The 20,131-nt window shown below is 49.1% G+C and overlaps 1 protein-coding gene across 4 annotated transcripts in view; it reads left to right on the top strand.

Moving 5' to 3' along the window:
- Positions 1–20,131, top strand: part of LOC140398483 (acyl-CoA-binding domain-containing protein 5-like) — a 166,557-nt gene that overhangs the window by 58,362 nt on the left and 88,064 nt on the right. For all 4 annotated transcript variants that reach the window (XM_072487220.1, XM_072487221.1, XM_072487223.1 and 1 more), the window contains 4 exons: positions 1,192–1,276; positions 7,001–7,121; positions 10,196–10,321; positions 14,812–15,009. In XM_072487220.1, coding sequence (XP_072343321.1) covers positions 1,192–1,276; positions 7,001–7,121; positions 10,196–10,321; positions 14,812–15,009 — 530 coding nt within the window. The remainder of the gene's footprint in view (positions 1–1,191; positions 1,277–7,000; positions 7,122–10,195; positions 10,322–14,811; positions 15,010–20,131) is intronic.

The following is a 20,131-nucleotide window of genomic DNA, read 5'->3' on the forward strand; positions in this document are numbered from 1 at the left end:
TCAAATAATAATTCCCCCAAACTGTAAATTCTATGATCCTATGAAAACCCCTTGGCTATTTCCAGTGAATTTCAGAAATTGCATTGTTTTTTTATATTTAGGCTTTAGCAAACTGATCACAAATTGTGCACCTCTGCACCTCGGAATTCGATTTGACAGCAATTGTTTCTCCAAGCAACTATCCAAATTCAGATGAATAATACCTCCTAATCAAAATATTTTAATCATTCATTATAATGCACATAGGTGACATGAGAACAGGGGTTCCAAAAACAAATTCTAAAATGGTCTTTCCTTTGTTATCCTCCATGTTGTGACCTGAGTTGAAAAATATAATGAACATTCACGTTTGGAGCAGGAATTCTGGACAGAAGTGTAGGGTTACATCAGAATATACAACCAGACCATGTTGACCTCATTGCAGCTAGAATGTGTTGCAGGAGAAAAATGTATGAAAAGCAACTTCATAACTATTTATATGAAAAAGCAAATATGGGCGCGAATTAATGGCCTCGTCGCACCCGGCCTGATGACGCGATGAGGTCTTTGAATCTCGCAAACTTCACTATGCTCAAAATGCCTTGTGAGATTTAACAAAATCTCGCGAGACTTTGCAATCTGGATCATGCCCTAGCTGGGTGAGATCCAGATTACCCGGCAGTACGGTGGCTTCACAGCGCCAGGGTCCCAGGTTTGATTCCCCGCTGGGTCACTGTCTGTGCGGAGTCTGCACGTTCTCCCTGTGTCTGCGTGGGTTTCCTCCCGGGTGCTCTGGTTTCCTCCCATAGTCCAAAGATGTGCAGGTTAGGTAGATTGGCCGTGATAAATTGCCCTTAATGACCGAAAAGGTTAGGAGGGGTTATTGGGTTACGGGGATAGAGTGGAAGTGAAAGCTTACGTGGGTCGCTGCAGACTTGATGGGCCGAATGGCCTCCTTCTGCACTGTATGTTCCATGTTCTTTAAAAGCTATTTTATACAAAAGTACAATCGGGCTGCTTTGCAATGAGAGTGGCAATTTTATGATGAGCTGCTTTGGCTACATTTGAATGTGTGTTTGAAATGGATGATATCATTGTCAGCTATTTATTCACTCCATCGGTTGGGAATCAATGTTAATGTGATTTGATGTGCGCTGGGTAGAATGAGCGCTCACTGGAAATGAACAGATGTGTGTTTGTTGCCTCCTGCAGGGACGCGTGGAAAGCTCTGGGGAACATGTCAAAAAAAGAAGCCATGATGACTTACGTTGAAGAGATAAAGCAAACAGCACAGGAGGTAGCTTCTTTGTGTGTTTAATATCCACAATTTCAGAGTGCAATAAAGCATGATTGTTTCATTGGCACACCCCCTCATCAGGCTCCACTTCCAAGAAGGAAGGATTAATTCACATTTTATTTGAACTTGATTACTGGCCCTTTTCGCCTTTGAAGAAGGAATTTAAATACTGAACGTCGTTAAACCTGGCTCGGAGGTAGAGGCGAATTGGTGCCCTCAAGTGCTGTGGAAGGATCTGAGTTTGCACTCGCACAGTTTTGCCACTGTGTGCCAATAGGAAAGGGCCCAGATTCTTTAGAGAGAAGCATTTCAGGAAGTTACCCAGATTGCCTTCACACCCCCTGGTGGCTGAATGAAGAGTAATTATACATCTTGTCAATTGAGAATTGCAGAGACTGAACAGTGGAGAAACAAAGAGAATCCTAAAGCAGAACTAATTTTAGTTGTAATGAAAACAAAACTGAGATCCACCCATTTCAGAAGGCTTTACATTAAGAATACTTGTTTCAGCTGAAGGCACTGTGGAGCTAGGAATGACCTAAATCACTTAGAAGAGGGAACATTTGCAACGCCGCTCGACCGTAATGTGAAGTTGAATCACAAACGAATGAGTTAATGTGAAAAAATATTGAATTTGTTTCATGTGTCACTCTTTTGTGGAAGGCACAGGGTCTCAAGTGGTAGGGATGAGGAACCTTTACTCTTGTCTGACCCACATTATTGCAGCCTGACAGTTAGCTGAGTTGGCAGGATCATACAGTATTATAATCATAATCATCACCTTACATAAAATCAGTCATGGTTGGAGTGTGATGTTGTGACTTAGAAGTCATGTTAATGACATAACGCAATGGGGCTAAATTCGATAGGCCGTGAAATGGGGATAGGGACCGCGATGCACAGTTAGCCCATGTACATTAATTGAATTGGAGGCAACATGTCAACTTTATGCTGCCTGCTCATTGGAATGATTTCTGGATGCAACGAGCACGAAGCACGACCTTCATTGGCTGCGCACATCAGCGGGGGGGGGGGGGGGTCAAAAAATTGTAACTTCTTTGTTTTGGCTTTGCAACCGTCGGCCCACAGACCCGCGTAGCCATTTTGAGCGATTGTTCAAAATGCCAGTAACTTGGATCAAGTGAGGTTGAAGATTTCTGCTGGGGACTGCTCTTCTAATCACAGGCCGTTCTTCTCCTGTGTTTGCAGCTGATAGGCTGACGACTGACCAACCAACCGAATCCCACTTTCCAGCATTTAGTCCGTAGCCTGCACTTCAGCTGCACATCCAGGCACCTTTTTTAAATGAGATGAGGTTGTCCGCCTCTGCCACCCTTTCAGGCAGTGAGTTCCACCCTCTGGTTGAAAAATAATTTCCTCATCCACCCCCTCCCCCTCTAATCCTTCTACCAATTACTTTAAATCTATGCCCCCCAATCACTAACCGCTCTAAAGTGAATGGGCCCTCCCCATCCACTCTATCCAGGCCCCTCACAATTTTGTACATCTCAATCAAATCTCCCCTCAGCCTCGTCTGTTCCAAGGAGAACAATCCCAGCCTATACAACCCTTCCTCATAGCTGCAATTTTCCAGTCCTAGTAACATCCTCATCATTCTCCTCAGTATCTCCCGTAACAGCTTTCCCGAACAGGCGCCGGAATGTGGCGACTAGGGGCTTTTCACAGTAACTTCATTTGAAGCCTACTTGTGACAATAAGCGATTTTCATTTCATTTCATTTTCATTTTAATACAATTATATACTTTCTGTAATGAGGTGACCAAAACGGCACTCAGCACTCAAATTGTGGCCTAACTAATATTTTGTATAGTTCCAGCATAACCTCCTCCAACATCCCCTCCAACTTAAAGTGTCTCCGCAGCTGATTCCACACCCTAACTGTTTACTGTACCATCGGGCTCCTCATATACTGAGCTAGTGGCAGTGGAGCAGTCACCAGAGCCTTCAGACTGGATCCCCTACAGGACTCCTCCTCCATCTTGACCCACTACAACCCCCCACCCCCACATGACGGCCCATATTCTCTGCACAGTAGTAGTGCATTCGGGAGTGCCAACCCACTTTTTCCCTCTGCTTCTGACGCAGGGCCCTCTTTACCTTCGGCACCTTCTCATCCATATAAACTCCAAAATTACTGTCTTCAGTTTCCGTAAGAAGGCCTTCAGGAGAAAAATTGGGAGGGAAATTCAGTCTTATTAATAAAGCCTAAAATACGTGTGTAAAACCCCGTGAGTGAAGAAATTGTTGCTGGAGCGTAGTCGAGGGGAGGGAGGATTGGCACTGCCGAACTTTAGCAACTATCACTGGGCGGCAAATATAGCCATGATTAGGAAGTGGGTAGCGGGGGGGGATGATGTGGGAGCGAGTGGAGGCGGCATCATGCAAGGACACAAATCCAGGGGCATTGATAACAGCACCCCTGCCATTCTCGCCAGCCCGGTACTCCACAAGCCCAGTGGTAGTGGCGGCCCTGAGAGTCTGGGGTCAGTGGAGAAAACATATGAGAGTGGAGGGAGCATCGGTCTGATTTGCAATAACCATCAGTTTGTACCGGTGGAAGGCTGGATGGGGGGTTTCGGAAATGGCAGAGAGCAGGGACTGAGAGGTTGGAGGATTTATTCATAGATGGGAGCTTCCCTTGTTTGAAAGATCTAGAGGAGAAGTTTGAACTGCCAGCAGGAAATGGATTCAGGTATCTGCAGGTACGGGATTTTTTACAAAGGCAGGTTGTGACCTTTCCGCTCCTACCACCGTGGGGGATACAGGACAGGGTCGTTTCCAGAACGGGGGTGGGAGAGGGGAAGGTATCGGACATCTACAAAGAACTCATGGAGTCGGAGGTAACTCAGATGGAGGAGCTAGGGGGAGAGGTGGGTCTGTGGGCGGATGCTTTGAGCAGAGTTAATACATCCTCATCCTCATTTCCGTCGGCTAACGCCGGACTCGCGAAATGTGTTTGGGCGGAGAATCGGTTTTAACGCCAAAATCGTGGTGGGCGCCAGTCTCACGCCAAATCGCAATTCTCCGTCGTCTCAACAGCGGCATTGATGCGCTCCACTCCGCACGTACAGTAAACGCTGTTTGCATATCATTAGCAGACCTGACCCGGTACTCTCCTGGGCCTCTGCGATTCTTCGCCTCCACGAGGGTGGAATTCCTGACGGTGAGGTTCACTTGTGCTTTTAAAAATTGCGAAACAGGTGCCGTGGCTGATGAGGGAGAAAGAGGAGGTAGGACACGGAGAGGCGCAACCGTGGGCTGCCGGTCCTGACACTGGCAGAGTTGGCTGCAGGGGAGGGGGTGTCTGGGGGTGGGGGTGGGGGGGGGGGGGGGGGGGGTGGAATGGAGACAGACCGGGAGGCTGGGGTGATCCCCCCCCAATCGAACTGGGACGGAGTTCAGGCACGGAACGCCATTGCCGTGGCCTGCAAGGCAGCCATCTTGCTGCGCACCCCACTGACCACCCACCTTGGCCCTGGTTCTGCACAGTGACACCGGCCGTGTCGGTGCCCCCACACCACCGCATCCCAGTCCACCATACCATGCACCCCAAACCAGCCACCACCTGCCGGCAGGGCATCACACGGTCCACACAAGGGCAACATCCACAGCAACCCTTACAAGGGGCACCAGAAGGCGGTCCTGGAACGTACTGCTGGCATGGGCAGCACCAGCTGACGGTACCTATAGCAGCAGGGATGGGAGCCCGTGCCAGAGGCCCTCGTGGTGCTGGGCACCAATGGGGCCAGGGGTGCGGGGATGGGGGAGGGGCACATGAGGGGGCAGAGTCCGCAGTGCCAACCGGAGCCACCGTGCAGCCTTTTGGAGCTGGTTGGGAGTGGGGCTACGCACCATGCTAACATGTCAGCCTTTCATCCCCTGCAGGTTATGGGTTGCCTTCACCTGGGGGTGGGGGGAACAGGAACTGCAGTGTTAGATAGTCTGATGCAGGCAGCCAGGGTGTGGGTAGCTGATTGCTTCAGTGGCCAGGACAGCCAGTATGGGTGCCGGCATGTAGTGCAGGATGGGGGTTCCTCCGGGTGGTGGGGGGTTAGGGTAATGGGTATTGGGGGGTGGGGGGGGGGGGGTTTGGGATTGGTGCCAGGGGCTGCCTGGATGCCCTGAGGAGGTTGTGCAGTTCCTTACGGCACTGCTGGCCAGTCCCAACAGTGTTACTGATGGCTTTGACAGCCACGGCGAATGGCGGCGACTTGCAGCCTCCTTCCCGGCCCATAAGACCGTAAGACATAGGAGCAGAATTAGGCCACTCGGCTCATCGGGTCTGCTCCGCCATTAAATCATGGCTGATATTGTTCTCATCCCCATTCTCCTGCCTCGTCCCCATAACCCCTGATCCCCTTATTAATCAAGAACCTATCTATCTCTGTCTTAAATGCACTCAAGTGATTTGGCCTCTGCCAAAGAGTTCCACAAATTCACCACCACCACCCTCTGGCTGAAGAAATTCCTCCTCATATCTGTTTTAAAGGATCGTCCCTTCAGGAAGAAGAAGAAGAAGAAATCGCTTATTGTCACAAGTAGGCTTCAAATGAAGTTACTGTGAAAAGCCCCTAGTCGCCACATTCCGGCGCCTGTTCGGGGAGGCTGGTACGGGAATTGAACCGCGCTGCTGGCCTGCCTTGGTCTGTTTTCGAAGCCAGCAATTTAGCCCTGTGCTAATCCAGCCCCAGTCTGTGATTGTGTCCCCTGGTTCTAGTTTTTCCTACTAGTGGAAACATCCTCTCCACAACCACCCTATCCAGGCTTCGCAGTATCCTGTGAGTAAGTACAGGGTCGACCACCTCTCCTCCACAGCATCTAACAGGGTCTCAAGCTCGTCATCCATAACACGGGGTGCCGCTCTTCTCTCTGCCACCTTTATGGCTGGGATGGTGTGTGTGGGGAGTGAAGCGGCTGCAGCTGGTCCACCTCCTGAGTGTCAATCACGAACCCGCGAATCTGGCAGCTTTTCTCATTGGAATCGATTGCATTCCACGTGGCACCGGTGATAGCCCCTTAGCGGTCAATGAATCCGTCCAGGTGCGGCGCCAGTTTTGCTGTCGTAAAAGTCCACGAATCCTGCCCCGGCATCAACACTTTTGTCTCAGGAAGGCAGAATTCCGCCGTTTATGTTTCATTAACTGCTCTGTCAACATGCCCTGCCATCTTTAATGACTTACATACATCTACACCGAGGTCCTTCAGTTCTTGCTTTAGAGTTTACTTGAAATGAAATGAAATGAAATGCAAATTGCTTATTATCACAAGTAGGCTTCAAATGAAGTTACTGTGAAAACCCCTAGTCGCCACATTCCGGCGCCTGTTCATGGAGGCTGGTATGGGAATTGAACCGTGCTGCAGGCCTGCTTTAAAAGTCAGCTCTTTAGCCCTGTGCTAAACCAGCCCCTACTTTACCGGTACTTTATACTGTCTCTCCTTATTCTTCCTGCCAAAATGCACTTCTCTGCATTGAACTTCATCTGCCACTTGTCCACCAACGTGCCCATCTCCTCATCACAGCTGACAACATTTCCTATCTTTGCATCAGCTGCAAATTTTCAAATCATGCCCTGAACACCACAGTCTAGGCCATTAATGTTGTCGTTCTGTTTTTGCAAAGCAGCTGAGGAACTATTGCTGAGCGACTGTTGGATGATACTCTGCTTGTTTTTAAATGGTCTCTTCTCAAATCCGTTCCTCCAGCTTATCGATACGATGCCGGGGTCAGAAGGTGCGGAGCAGCACTTCCATCTGTTTGAGCCACTGTATGAAGTTGTCAACGACATGCCCAGACCTCCAGGCTTCTCCCCAAAGAAGGTGCCAGGTATGAGCAAACAATTGGGGGCCGAGGGTATTTCTTTGCTCGTGGTTAAAAAGCTGGGGTGAAGGAAATCGGTTTGCTTTCATAGTTATTGATTGAAGGCAGTTTCACTCCAATTCACTTGCAGCAGAAGAATAAGATTGACCCTTAACCCCCAGTTTAATAGTTGAAGAAGATTGATCCCTAACCCCTAGGTTTTGGTTCTTATAATTAAGTTGTTAGTTAGCCTTTCACAGGAATAACCCACTATACAATGCGTTCAAATTAGAGACATTACCCAAATCCACAAACTCATTACAGGGTTCCTGTTTCAGCTCTCAATCTTAAGGAGAAACTAAAGTTCCCAAAGATTCTGGTGAGCACAGAAAGACTCAATGTAAAATGTTCTTTTCACAAGCACCCAAACACCTACCCTACTGCCAAACCTTAGCAGCCTTCTTTCAGTAGATGGCGGTTCCTGGACTGATGAGGACAGTGCACTGTACATGATGAGGAACTTTGCTTCTTTATCATATAAATTAATTACACAGAGTCTACAGCACAGAAAGAGGCCATTTGGCCCAACTGGTCTATGCTGGGATTAAAACCACAGAAGCCAATTTCCAACCTTTCTATGTCCGAACATGTGTCTACTATTTTCTTCCTGAATTATTAATCTGGCTTCCCCTTAAAACGCATTTACACTATTTACCTCCAAGTACTCCTTGTGCTAGCAGATTCTTCATTCGAACCAAATTGTGGTAAAAAAGCTTCTCCTGAATTCTTGATGGGATTTATTGTTGACTTTCTTATGCTACATCTGTTCCACATGCATTTAGGTGGAGAGAGAATCGAGAGAGAGATTTTGGGTGAGATCCTCTGTCCCCAGAATGCTCAGAATGCATTCCCGATATGACGGAGAATCGGGCATCGGGGCAAAATTGGGATTGGCACCAGCAGCCAAGCCAAACTACATGTTCCGACACCTCACTGACCCATTTGCATCCATCTAGCGGGCCGCGACCTAGGCTCCTCCCTCCCGTGATTCTCCGGTCGCTGCAGCCGGGAATCAAGTGGATGAGCTTTACTTGTGGTCTCTACAATCATGAACCTGACATAGTCGACCTCTTGGTGGGCCAAGGGGGCAACATTGGCCCATTGGTCCATGGCGAGGTACACCATGCCATGACCATGATGGTTGAGACCATCCGAGGCCATCCCCCGTACCGCAAATCAGCCCTGACCACCCCCCCCCACACCCACCGCATAGCAACCCCCATCCCACTAATTGCCTGGGTGACACTTCCCCCCCCCCCCCCCCAGAGAACCCTGTAATGGGAGGACTCCCCCAGGACACCTGTGATAGAGAGACTCCCCACAGGGACCTGTTTAATAGGGGAATCCCTCCCACAGGAGCCCCCTGTCTAAAGGAATCTACAACACAGACCCCCCCCAGAAAAGAGACCCCTGTTTGGAAGCTAGAGGGAAGTCAAGACAGGGACTGTGGGAAGCATTATAGCTGTAATACTTACCTTGCAGCTCCAATGTCCATTCCTCAAAAGTGAGCAGCTGTGCCTGCATCTGGTTTCCACAGATTCACTGTCTGTAACCCATTCATGGCTTTTGAGTAGTGGTTTGTAATTCACAATTCATAAGAACCATCTGTCGCATTGATCCGTTCATATCCCTTCAGTTTCAGTGGCCTAAGTGGTGAAACCCCAATTGTAAACTTTGCTCACATCAAAGAGATGTACGTTGCACTAAGTGCATTCCAATCACTCAAGCATGTGATATCACTGCACTTACCTCTCTTAGGGAAGGATAAGTGAAACTGCAATGATCTTTCACTATTCAGTCTCTGATGAGGGTTCGCTATGGGGTCTCTGGTGGGCAATTCCCCTCCCGAAAACAAAGCGCCCAGTATTTTTGTTTTAAAAATAATTTTGTCCTCCCCCTTTTTCACATTTTCTCCCAAATTTACACCCAACAATAAACAATAATCAGTAATGAATGCAATGTCAATCCCCATATCAATAACAACGATCCCATCCTCCCACCAAACCCCCAAACTGCAGTCCGCATGTTAACATAAACAAATGACAAAAAGGAATCAGGAATCACCCATAGTCACCATTAACACATACAGTCCCCCTCCCCCCCAACTCTAATAATTTACTGATCATGAAGATACTGTGTGACATTCCTCCGGTACAGTAAACCGTGTGTAATCACTAGCTGGCATCATCAGAAAGAAACATGAAAAATAGGAAACGGAGTAGCCCATTCGGCCCATCGAGCCTGCTCCACCATTCAATGTGATCATTTTTCATCCTCTATCTCAATGCCACACTCTTGCTCTCTCCCCACACCCTCTTGATGCCTTCAGTATCTAGAATTCTATTTCTTTTTTAAATATGTTCAGTGACTTGGCCTCCACAGCCTTATGTGGTCGTGAATTTACCACCCTCTGAATGAAGAAATATCTCAACACCTCAGCCCTAAATGGCCTACCCTTTTCCTGAGACCATGACCCCTTGTTCTAGTTCTCCCCCCCCCCCCCCCCCCCCCCCCCGGCATCCACAGGAAACATCATCCCTGCATCCAGTCTGTCCTGTGCAACTCTGTCAGAATTTTATACGTTTCAATGAGATCCCCTCTCATGCTTCTAAATTCCAGTGAATACAGGTCCAGTCAACCCAGTCTCGCCTCACGTGACAATCCTGCCATCCTAGGACTCAGTCTGGTGAACCTTTGCTGCACTCCCTTTATGGCAAGTATATCCTTTCTTAGATTAGGAGACCAAAATTGCACACACTACTCCAGGTTCACTCGCACCAAGGCCCTAGCTACAGTAAGACATCCTTGCTCCTGTACTCAAGACCTCTTGCAATGAAGGCCAATGTAAGCACAACAGCTTATGTACTGTATTCAAAAGGAAGACAGGTTTTGGGTGTTTTTCATTGCACATTCTCCCAATTGACTCACAGAGTTGGTGAGCCTATGTTACAATAGATGTTCTGTTAAATAATAATCTGCATACACTTGAATTAAATTCCATTGATCTCATTTTGTGACAAAACTTTGGCCTGGGATTGTAGGTGAAAACGTTGAAACTCCCCTGACGTTGACTCCACATATTGCAAGGAATGGAATGCTTAAAAACCACGAGAGCAGCATGCCCTCAGAGGAGCAGAATGATCAGGAACAAGATGTGGTAACAAACAGTAAGTCTGCTCCTATGTCTTTTGGTCTTGTAGTAATAGGATCTGCTTACCCATATGAATTTCAATGAATATCTGCATGGGTCTGAGGATGAGCGAGTGTTAAGGTGGATTGAATCATGGCAGGAGTGTACACAGCTGTCTTAGCTGGATCCCTCCATCTTTCTACCTATCACGGGAGTCCCGAGAAGGATTCAAACAGAAAGGTTTATTCAACAAGCCAAAACAAAGCCGCAAAGCGGTGGGTAGTACATCTAATCCCAGCCAAGACCATCCAATGATGCCGGTTCTCTTCCGGGCCGGCTTTTATCGGTAAGTTTTAGTGAACCCTGCTGTTACACCTCCACCCCTCAGCTCATATGCCACCAACCCCATGGGGAAATCAATAAGGTCGTCCCCATGGGTCTCGTGGGGGTTATTACACCACCCCTCTTCTTGCTTTCCCAAATTCACAGATGTTTACAGCACAAAAAGAGGCCATTCAGCCCATTGTGCCCATGCCAGCCAACAAAGATTTGATGATACCAACCCCATTTTCCAGCACTTGGCCCGTAGCCCCAGAGGTTTTGGTAGCTTGGCTACAATTGGGGTTTCACCACTTAGGCCACTGAAACTGAAGGGATATGAACGGATCAATGCGACAGATGGTTCTTATGAATTGTGAATTACAAACCACTAAATGCTTCTTAAATGTTACTGGAGTTTCCGACTCAACCTCCCTTTCAGGCAGCGAGTTCCAGACTCCCACCACCCTCTGGGTGAAAAAGTTCCTCCTCAACTCCTGTCTTAGCCTTCTATCTCTTACCTTAAATCTTTGGCCACTGGTTATTGACACCCTCGACTAATGGAAAAGGTTCTACCCTATCTATGACCCTCATAATCTTATATACTTCTGTCAGGTCCCCCCCTCAATCTTCACTGCTCCAAGGAAAATAGCCTCAGTCTATCCAATCGTTTCTCATAGCTCAGACCCTCCAACTCAGGCAGCATCCTGCTAAATCTGTTACCTCAGTTGGCTAGACAGCTGGTTCGTGATGCAGAGCAAGGCCAACGGCGCAGGTTCAATTCCTGTACCGGCCTTCTCAGCCTTGCCCCTCGCCTGAGGTGTGGTGATCCTCAGGTAAAACCACCACAAGTCAGCTCTCCCCCTCAAAGGGGAAATCAGCCGATGAAGTCATCCTTCATCCTGAGGGAATGCCCAAGGTGGTATCAAAGAAGCATATTCAGATTAAATGTTCATTTTTAAATTTTAGGTTAAAGAAGCCTCTGCCTTTTTATCTCAACTTGCTTTCATCAATTTGTTTTAATATCAGGACCCAACTTGAGCTTAGATCCTTGGATTCATTAATTTATTGGAAGAACTTGCTCCTACATTTTATATTTTCTTTACAAACATCGGAAATGACGGCAAAGAACCGGTTTAGACAGCAATTTTAGCATCGTTGTAAAAATGTGAATTTGTTTCCCCGCAAATGGATGCATATAAATATGTAAATTATAAAATTGTGTCTCCGGAGCAGATGCACAATAATAAAGTCATTTCTTTATTTTAAAAAGACACATGATTTTGGTGCTGTTCTTAGTATTTTTGTGAATACAGATCTCTACCTTTTTGAAATGTTTCCATTTTTCCTGCTCCCACCAAACCTGTCCCCCTCTATTCATTTAGAATTCCTTGTCAGAGACGTATGACATAGTACAAGAACTGTCATTCAATGTCCTCCTGCCCTGGGAAAATTGGGCTCCTTGCTGTTATGCTTAAATAATATACTTTTCCCGAAAGGTGTTCGTGCAAAGTCAAAAGTGTTGATGTGATTTGAGTTTGAGATAATGGAATTTCGGAGAAGTTAAGCCATAGCCAGTGAACTGCGATTTAGGATGGAAATAAGCTGCTGCAGATTGCTCAGTAATCAAAGTGGTCACGCAGCAAATTTTGGAGGAGAGAAGTGCCAAGCGAAAAGACATCAGATGCGACTCAGGAGATCCCGTTTCGCCCAATGTGGATCTGGGCACAACGGGTGAATTGTGCGCGAGCCACGGAACATGGTCCGCGCCGGGCACAAAGCCTCGCGTGAGTCACCTGACTTGCTCACAGGGTGTGATTCAGATCTCAATATAAATACTCGGATGGCGGATTCGCCCAGCGCCCGGGAGTCACTGGCCCCGCCTGGGAGACCTCGGCAGGGCGATGTTTAGAACTGGTCCACACAAACATGGACCAGGCGTAACGGTACATGGGGTGCACTCCCAGGCCATTGGAGACCCCCGGGGTGTTCGTGAACAGGGCAGGGTTGCACCCTGGCACTCCACCTGGGCATCTTGGCACTGCCAGGGTGCTGGGGGCACTGTTGGGGTGCCAGGCTGGCTGTGTCATGGTGCCCAGGTGCCAAGTTGGCACTGCCAGGGGTCACGCCCGGGTAGGGGGGTACCTGGGGGCCTCCCCAAAGTTGGGAGGGGGGGGGGAGTCAAAAGAGCACGGGTGGGCCTGAAAGTGTGTGGGGGGGGGGGGGGGAGGAATTTGGCAGCCCTCAAAAATGGTGCCCCAACCTGCGAGGAGCCTTTCCTGCTGGCGAGCTTCAGCTCACCAGTCGGATATGCATCTAATTGAAGCCTCTGCATGGAGACACTCCACGAGGCCAAAACAAAATGGCAAAGTGCCGTTGGATAGCGGGGTGTTTCTCCGCCCTGTAGCAAACCTGCTTGTTGACTGTATAGAAGGGATAAATTCTACCTGAATGGAACTGTTGCAGAGGATTGATATAGTCGTGCATATGAGTTCAAACCTGGAGGGGGTGGAGAGAGAAATGCCTTAAGTGCATGGTTGGGCGGGGCAAGGGTGAGCAAGAATTGTGATTTTTAAGTGTAGTGAAAAGACAAAGCTGTCTAAAATAGTAAACACCATTGGTGAGGTATTGAAAGATATAGTGCAGTGCTGTCTAGATTGAGGGACGCCATTACAAATGGATTCCTAATCACAGACCCTCAATCAATATTGCAGTAAATAATCCCATAACATGAAAGTGCTGCGTGTTAGCAATGTTTTAATAATACTCATATGACAATTTCAGTATGAGACAGCCCAGACAAGCCAGAGATGGAAAGGGCAACACCCTGAACATTCTAGTGCGTATCTGGGGGGACGATTCTCCAATATGGAGCCCAAATGTTCGCGCCGCCATGAACGCCGTCGTGGAACGCGACGGCGCGAACCGGGCCCGCTACGACCAATTGGGGCCAGCACGGCGCTGGAGAGGTTCACGCTGCTCCAGCCTCCTTTTGCGGTGCCAAATGGGCACCGCACCAACCCGCGCATGCGCAGTTGGGCCGCGCCAAACTCCGCTTGCGCGGGGGACTTCTTTAGCGCGCCGGCCCCAACTCCAAAAGACCTCGGTGTTCAGGGGCCGACCGCGCCAGAAAGTGGGCCCAGGGGGGGGAGAGGCCGGCCTGCCAATCGGTGGGCCCCAATCGTGGGCCAGACCCCATCAGAGGCCCCCCCCCCCGGTGAAGGAGCCCCCCTACTCCCCCCACAGGCCGCTCCCCCTGACCGTTTGCGCAGAGTTCCCGCCGGCAGTGACCAGGGGTGAACGGTGCCGGCGGGTCTCTGTCGTATCGGCGCGGTAAGCTCGGCCCATCCGGGCCGGAGAATCGGCAGCCCCGCCAAATCCGGCGGCCGCCGATTCTCCGCACCTCGGAGAATTGCGGCCCGGTGTGAGGCTCGGAGAATCGCCCCCCTAACATATCTTCTAATGTGGTTAAAGATTGTGCACAGACAATCAGATCACACCAAATATAAACAGCTCTAGTCCAAATCAATATTAACAGAAGTATCACCCCATTTAAATGTTAACCGTCTCAAAGCAAATTATTATTTTAATTTTGAAAAACTCCCATGATCATACAAAGTTTCTCCTCCTCACTTCTATTATGGAGTCATCACTTCAACGTGACATTCTCGGGAATCTGTTCTAGATCTGTGGAGACACCAGCCCAGTTTCTCAGTTATCTACTCACAAAGGAAATGGATGTCTTTGTAACATGGTGGAAGATCGAGGTAAATCCAACCGACAGCATTTCAACAATTTCAAGAACAAAACCAACAAGAGAATAAGGGTGGCACAGTGATTAGCAGGGAGCGAGTCAGCCAGAGTCTTGGCTGACTGTCTGTGGAGTTTGCACTTTCTCTCCTTGTCTGCATGGTTTCCTCTGGGTGCTCCAGTTTCCTCCCACAGTCCAAAGATGTGCAGGTTAGGTGGATTAGCCATGCTAAATTGCCCCTTAGTGTCCAAAGATGTGCAAGTTAAGGTGGATTGGCCATGAGCAATGTGTGGGTTAAGGGGATAGGGTGGGGGAGTGGCCCTAGGTAAAGTGTTCTTTTGGAGGCTCAGTGCAGACTCAATGGGCCGAATGGCCTCTTTATTTAACGATTTAATTGGTAGCAAATATCCAAAAGATTTAATGTAATAAAATCTTTAAATGTGGATTTATTTTTGTAGGAAAAGCAGTTCGATTTAATGAGAATGAGATCAGCCAAGATGGTGACAGTAACAGTGAGACAGACCAAGCCAATGGCATTTATCCAGAAGATGGCGATTTTGAACCAGAGCTTGGGGTCTCTCGGTTGGACACAACAGAGGAAACCGTGAGGTCAAGGCTACCTCAGGAACACCCCTCACAGCTTCATGACACCACAGGTATGGGGATTTTATGATTATGGGGAAAGTGAAATAGAGGGGAGGTGAGAATTATTATCACAGTGAACTGCAATGACCCAGAACACACTACCTGAGAGAGTGGATGATGCTGATTCAATAATAACTTTCAAAAAGGAATTGAATAGGTATTTGAAAGGCGAAAATAATGTTGGGCAATGAGGGAAGAAACTCAATTGGACAGACAGCTCCTTCAAAGAGTAGGAAAAGGTATTTGCTTTGGACGAGTGGTTGGAATCCCAACGCAACTCAAACCTGCTGCCTCTGCTTTCAGTGTGTGTGGGATGAGGGGCGAGTGACCATCCGCCATCTTTCAGACATTTTAAGGAGGCCGTGGGGGCGATTCTCCAAAATGGAGCCCAAGCGTTCGCGCCGTCGTGAACGCCGTCGCATTTCACGACAGCGCGAAACGGGCACGGGGACGACTGATTCTGGCCCCCACACAGGGCCAGCACGGCACTGGAGAGATTCATGCCGCTACAGCCTCCTTTCCCGGCGCCAAATGGGCGGCGCGCCAACCTGCACATGCGTGGGGGACATCTTCAGCACGCCGGCCCCAACTCAACATGGTGTTCAGGGGCCGGCCGCGCAGGAAAGTAGGCCCGGGGGTGGGGGGGGGGGGGGGGGGGGAGAGGTCGGCCCGCCGATTGGTGGGCTCCGATCGCGGCCCAGATCCCATCGGAGCCCCACCCCGGGGCCGGAGCCGCCCTCTCCCCGCCCTACAGGCCGCAGCCCGACCGTTCGCGCAGAGTTCCCGCCGGCAGTGACCAGGGCTGCACGGCGCCGGCGGGGCTCTGTCGTATCTGCACAGCCGCTCGGCCCGTCCGGGCCGGAGAATCGGCGGCCCCGCCGATTCCTGCAGCCGGCGCCAGGTCAAACGCGCCAGCGCAAATGCCGCCGATTCTCCGCACCTCGGAGGATCGCGCGCTGGCGTCATTGCGCGGTTGCGGCGATTCGCCGGCCCGGCGCGGGGCTCAGAGAATCGACCCCCGCATGTTTTAATTTTAACAGCGATCATATTTTTAACCACACCCTCGCCTTGGGAAACCCGACAGGTAAAAGGAAGTGAAAAGGGCTGCATCCATGCAGTAAGTGCCTTTGCAGCACTGCTTGTGGGTCAGGATGAGCAAGAGTGTTTCATCCAAGCCCAACACGCTGACTTGTCATCCCTTCCCATCACCCTCCTCCCTAACCCCCACTGAGCTAGACCTTCCCCTCTAATGCAACTACTTGATGTCAGCTCAGTTCTGACCTTGTGCTGCAGGATTCCCGGGCAAGAGACAACTAGCCTCTCAATCAGGCAGGAAACCTGCCCAAAGGCACCTATAGTTAAAGCTGTGGGACATTCGGGAAACCGATCTTCCACGCCTCCCCTTACCAACTGCCCTTCCCAACTCTCCTTCCTGCACTGAAGTCACACTGAAGTCATAATTATGGCCTTGATTCCAATACAAAATGTCCTACCAATGCAACACTGTAACCTCTCCAGTCAAAAATGTTTGGGACCAAGACATTTCTGGGTTTAGAAATTTTCTGGATTGTAGAATGATGTTAGGATGCCTCACCACAAGTGAACTGGAAAACACCACAGCTATAAATATTCACCTGAAGCATAGCACAATGATAAAATGTTACAAAGCAGTAACAAAAGTAGTTTTACTTACCCAAATTCAGAATCTTCCATGTTTTTGTTCCCAAAATACTGTTTTAAAAGGATACATGCTTTGCTTGGGTCTGCACAAAGAATTTCCAGACAATTGGGGCGGGATTCTCTGAAAATGGGGCTATGTCCCCACGCCGGTGAGAAAACCGATGTCAAGGACTCCAGTGTCAACGGCCCCCCGAGGTGAGGAATTCTCACCTTTCTAGGGGGTTAGGTTGCCCCCGGAGTCGTCCCCGCTAGCTCCGGCGCCGAAGTGCTGGCGTGATCTCGCGCATGCGCGGACCGGCCGGCGTATTTTTGCGCATGCGCGGGGGTCCTCTTCTCCGCGCTGGCCCCCGGGCAATATGGCGGAGCCCTACAGGGGCCCGTTGCCAGGACCCGCCGTGCGTGAGGTGAGAAATTCCCGCCGGCGGGGCTGGCCAAAACTGGACAGCCGCTTGGCCCATCGGGGCCCGGAGAATCGCCGGGGGGGGGTGTCAATGGCCTGCGGGAAGTGGTGGGGGGTCGGAGAATCCCGGCCTTGGTGTTTCAAAACGATAGATTGCTGGACTATATTTATAGATTGTAGATTATACTTACCAATCCAAAAAGAAACAAAGTCCATAACTTATGTTCACACGCTCTATCCCAGGGGCAATAGCTTGAATGCCTATTTGTTCAAATGTGCACTTTTAGACCATCAACAGTGGTTAGCACTGCTGCCTCACAGCACCATGGACTTCGGTTTAATTCCAACCTTGGGTGACTGTGTGGAGTTTGCCATTATAACCTGGCCCACAGCTCACTTCCAGCATTTTCTGTTCATATTATCCATAGAATCTCTACAGTGCAGAAAGAGACCATTCCCTGTAGCCCTGCAACCTCTTCCCCTACTTTGCCTGTGTTTCCTCCGGGTTCTCCGGTTTATTCCCACAGTCCAAAGATGTGCAGGTAGGTGGATTGGCCAGTCTAAAATTGCCCCTTAGTGCTCAAAGGTTAGATGGGGTCACAGGGTAACAGGGATAGGGTGGGGACTGTGCCTAGGTAGAGTGCTTTTTCAGAGGGTCGATGAAGGCTCGATTGGCCTCCTTCTGCAATGTAAGGATTCTATGCATAATATGAACAGAAAATGCTGAAAATGCTTAGTGGGCCAAGTACCGTTATAATGACACTTGCTCGCTGCATGAGTCCAATTTAAATGCATCCCAACATCACAACAGCAACAGGAAGTGGCAAATGTCGTGCCCCTATTCAAAAAGAGGAATAGGGATAACCCTGGGAATTACAGGTCAGTTAGTCTTACTTCGGTGGTAGGCAAAGTAATGGAAAGGGTACTGAGGGATAGGATTTCTGAGCATCTGGAACAACGCTGCTTGATTAGGGATAATCAGCACGGATTTGTGAGGGGTAGGTCTTGCCTTACAAGTCTTATTGAATTCTTTGAGGAGGTGACCAAGCATGTAGATGAAGGTAAAGCAGTGGATGTAGTGTACGTGGATTTTAGTAAAGCATTTGATAAGGTTCCCCATGGTAGGCTTATACAGAAAGTAAGGAGGCATGGATAGTGGGAAATAGTGGGCCAGTTGGATAACGAACTGGCTAACTGATAAAAGTCAGAGAGTGGTGGTGGATGGCAAATATTCAGCCTGGATCCGTTACCAGTGGCGTACCGCAGGGATCAGTTCTGGGTCCTCTGCTGTTTGTGATTTTCATTAATGAGGGAGTTGAAGGATGGGTCAGTAAATTTGCAGACGATACGAAGATTGGTGGAGTGTGAGGAAGGCTGTTGTCGGCTGCAAAGAGACATAGCTAGGATGCAGAGTTGGGCTGAGAAGTGGCAGATGGAGTTTAACCCTGAAAAGTGTGAGGTTGTCCATTTTGGAAGGACAAATATGAATGCGGAATCCAGGGTTAACGGTAGGGTTCTTGGCAATGTGGAGGAGCAGAGAGATCTTGGGGTCTATGTTCTTTGAAAGTTGCCACTCTAGTGGATAGAGCTGCGAAGAAGGCCTATGGTGTGCTAGCGTTCATTAACAGAGGGATTGAATTTAAGAGCCGTGAGGTGATGATGCAGCTGTACAAAACCTTGTTAAGGCCACATTTGGAGTGCTGTGTACAGTTCTGGTAGCCTCATTTTAGGAAGGATGTGGAAGCTTTGGAAAAGGTGTAAAGGAGATTTACCAGGATGTTGCCTGGAATGGAGAGTAGTTCTTATGAGGAAAGGTTGAGGGTGCTAGGCCTTTTCTCATTAGAACGGAGAAGGATGAGAGGCGACTTGATAGAGGTTTATAAGATGATCAGGGGAATAGATAGAGTAGGCAGTCAGAGACTTTTTCCCCGGGTGGAACAAACCATTACAAGAGGACATAAATTTACGGTGAATGGTGGAAGATATAGGGGGGATGGCAGAGGTAGGTTCTTTACCCAGAGAGTAGTGGGGGCATGGAATGCACTGCCTGTGGAAGTAGTTGAGTTGGAAACATTAGGGACCTTCAAGCAGCTATTGGATAGGTACATGGATCACGGTAGAATGATATAGTGTAGATTAATTTGTTCTTAAGGGCAGCACGGTGGCGTTGTGGATAGCACAATTGCTTCACAGCACCAGGGTCCCAGGTTCGATTCCGGCTTGGGTCACTGTCTGTGCGGAGTCTGCACATCCTCCCCGTGTGTGCGTGGGTTTCCTCCGGGTGCTCCGGTTTCCTCCCACAGTCCAAAGATGTGCAGGTTAGGTGGATTGGCCGTGATAAATTGCCCTGAGTGTCCAAAATTGCCCTTAGTGTTGGGTGGGGTTGCTGGGTTATGGGGATAGGGTGGAGGTGTTGACCTTGGGTAGGGTGCAGACTCGATGGGCCGAACGGCCTCCTTCTGCACTGTAAATTCTATGATAATCTATGATTAATCTAGGACAAAGGTTCGGCACAACATCGTGGGCCGAAGGGCCTGTTCTGTGCTGTATTTTTCTATGTTCTGTGTTCTATGATTCCCACCAGCCTTCACAAACTGCCATTTATATAAAGTGGGTGACTCGCCTTTTATTCTTCCTTCTCTTTCCCTCCTTGACTCTCCCACTCTCTCACATACTCGAGAAATTATATCACTGAGCCTCTGAAAAATCTTTACTGATCTCCAGGCGTCCACGGAATCAGGTTTAAGAATCACTGATACTGAAGGCCAGATCAGACAGATCTGAAAGGGAATGAAAGAAAACTTGAAGAGCAAATAGTAGTATGAATACTGCGTGTTAACATACAATGGGCGGCACAGTGGGTAGCACTGTTGCTTCACAGCTCCAGGGTCCCAGGTTCGATTCCCGGCTTGGGTCACTGTCTGTGCAGTGTCTGCACGTTCTCCCCATGTCTGCGTGGGTTTCCTCCGGGTGCTCCAGTTTCCTCCCACAAGTCCCGAAAGATGTGCTGTATGGTGAATTGGATATTCTAAATTCTCCCTCTGTGCACCCGA

Source organism: Scyliorhinus torazame, chromosome 21 (genome assembly GCF_047496885.1).
Source record: "Scyliorhinus torazame isolate Kashiwa2021f chromosome 21, sScyTor2.1, whole genome shotgun sequence".
Lineage (NCBI taxonomy): Eukaryota > Metazoa > Chordata > Chondrichthyes > Carcharhiniformes > Scyliorhinidae > Scyliorhinus > Scyliorhinus torazame.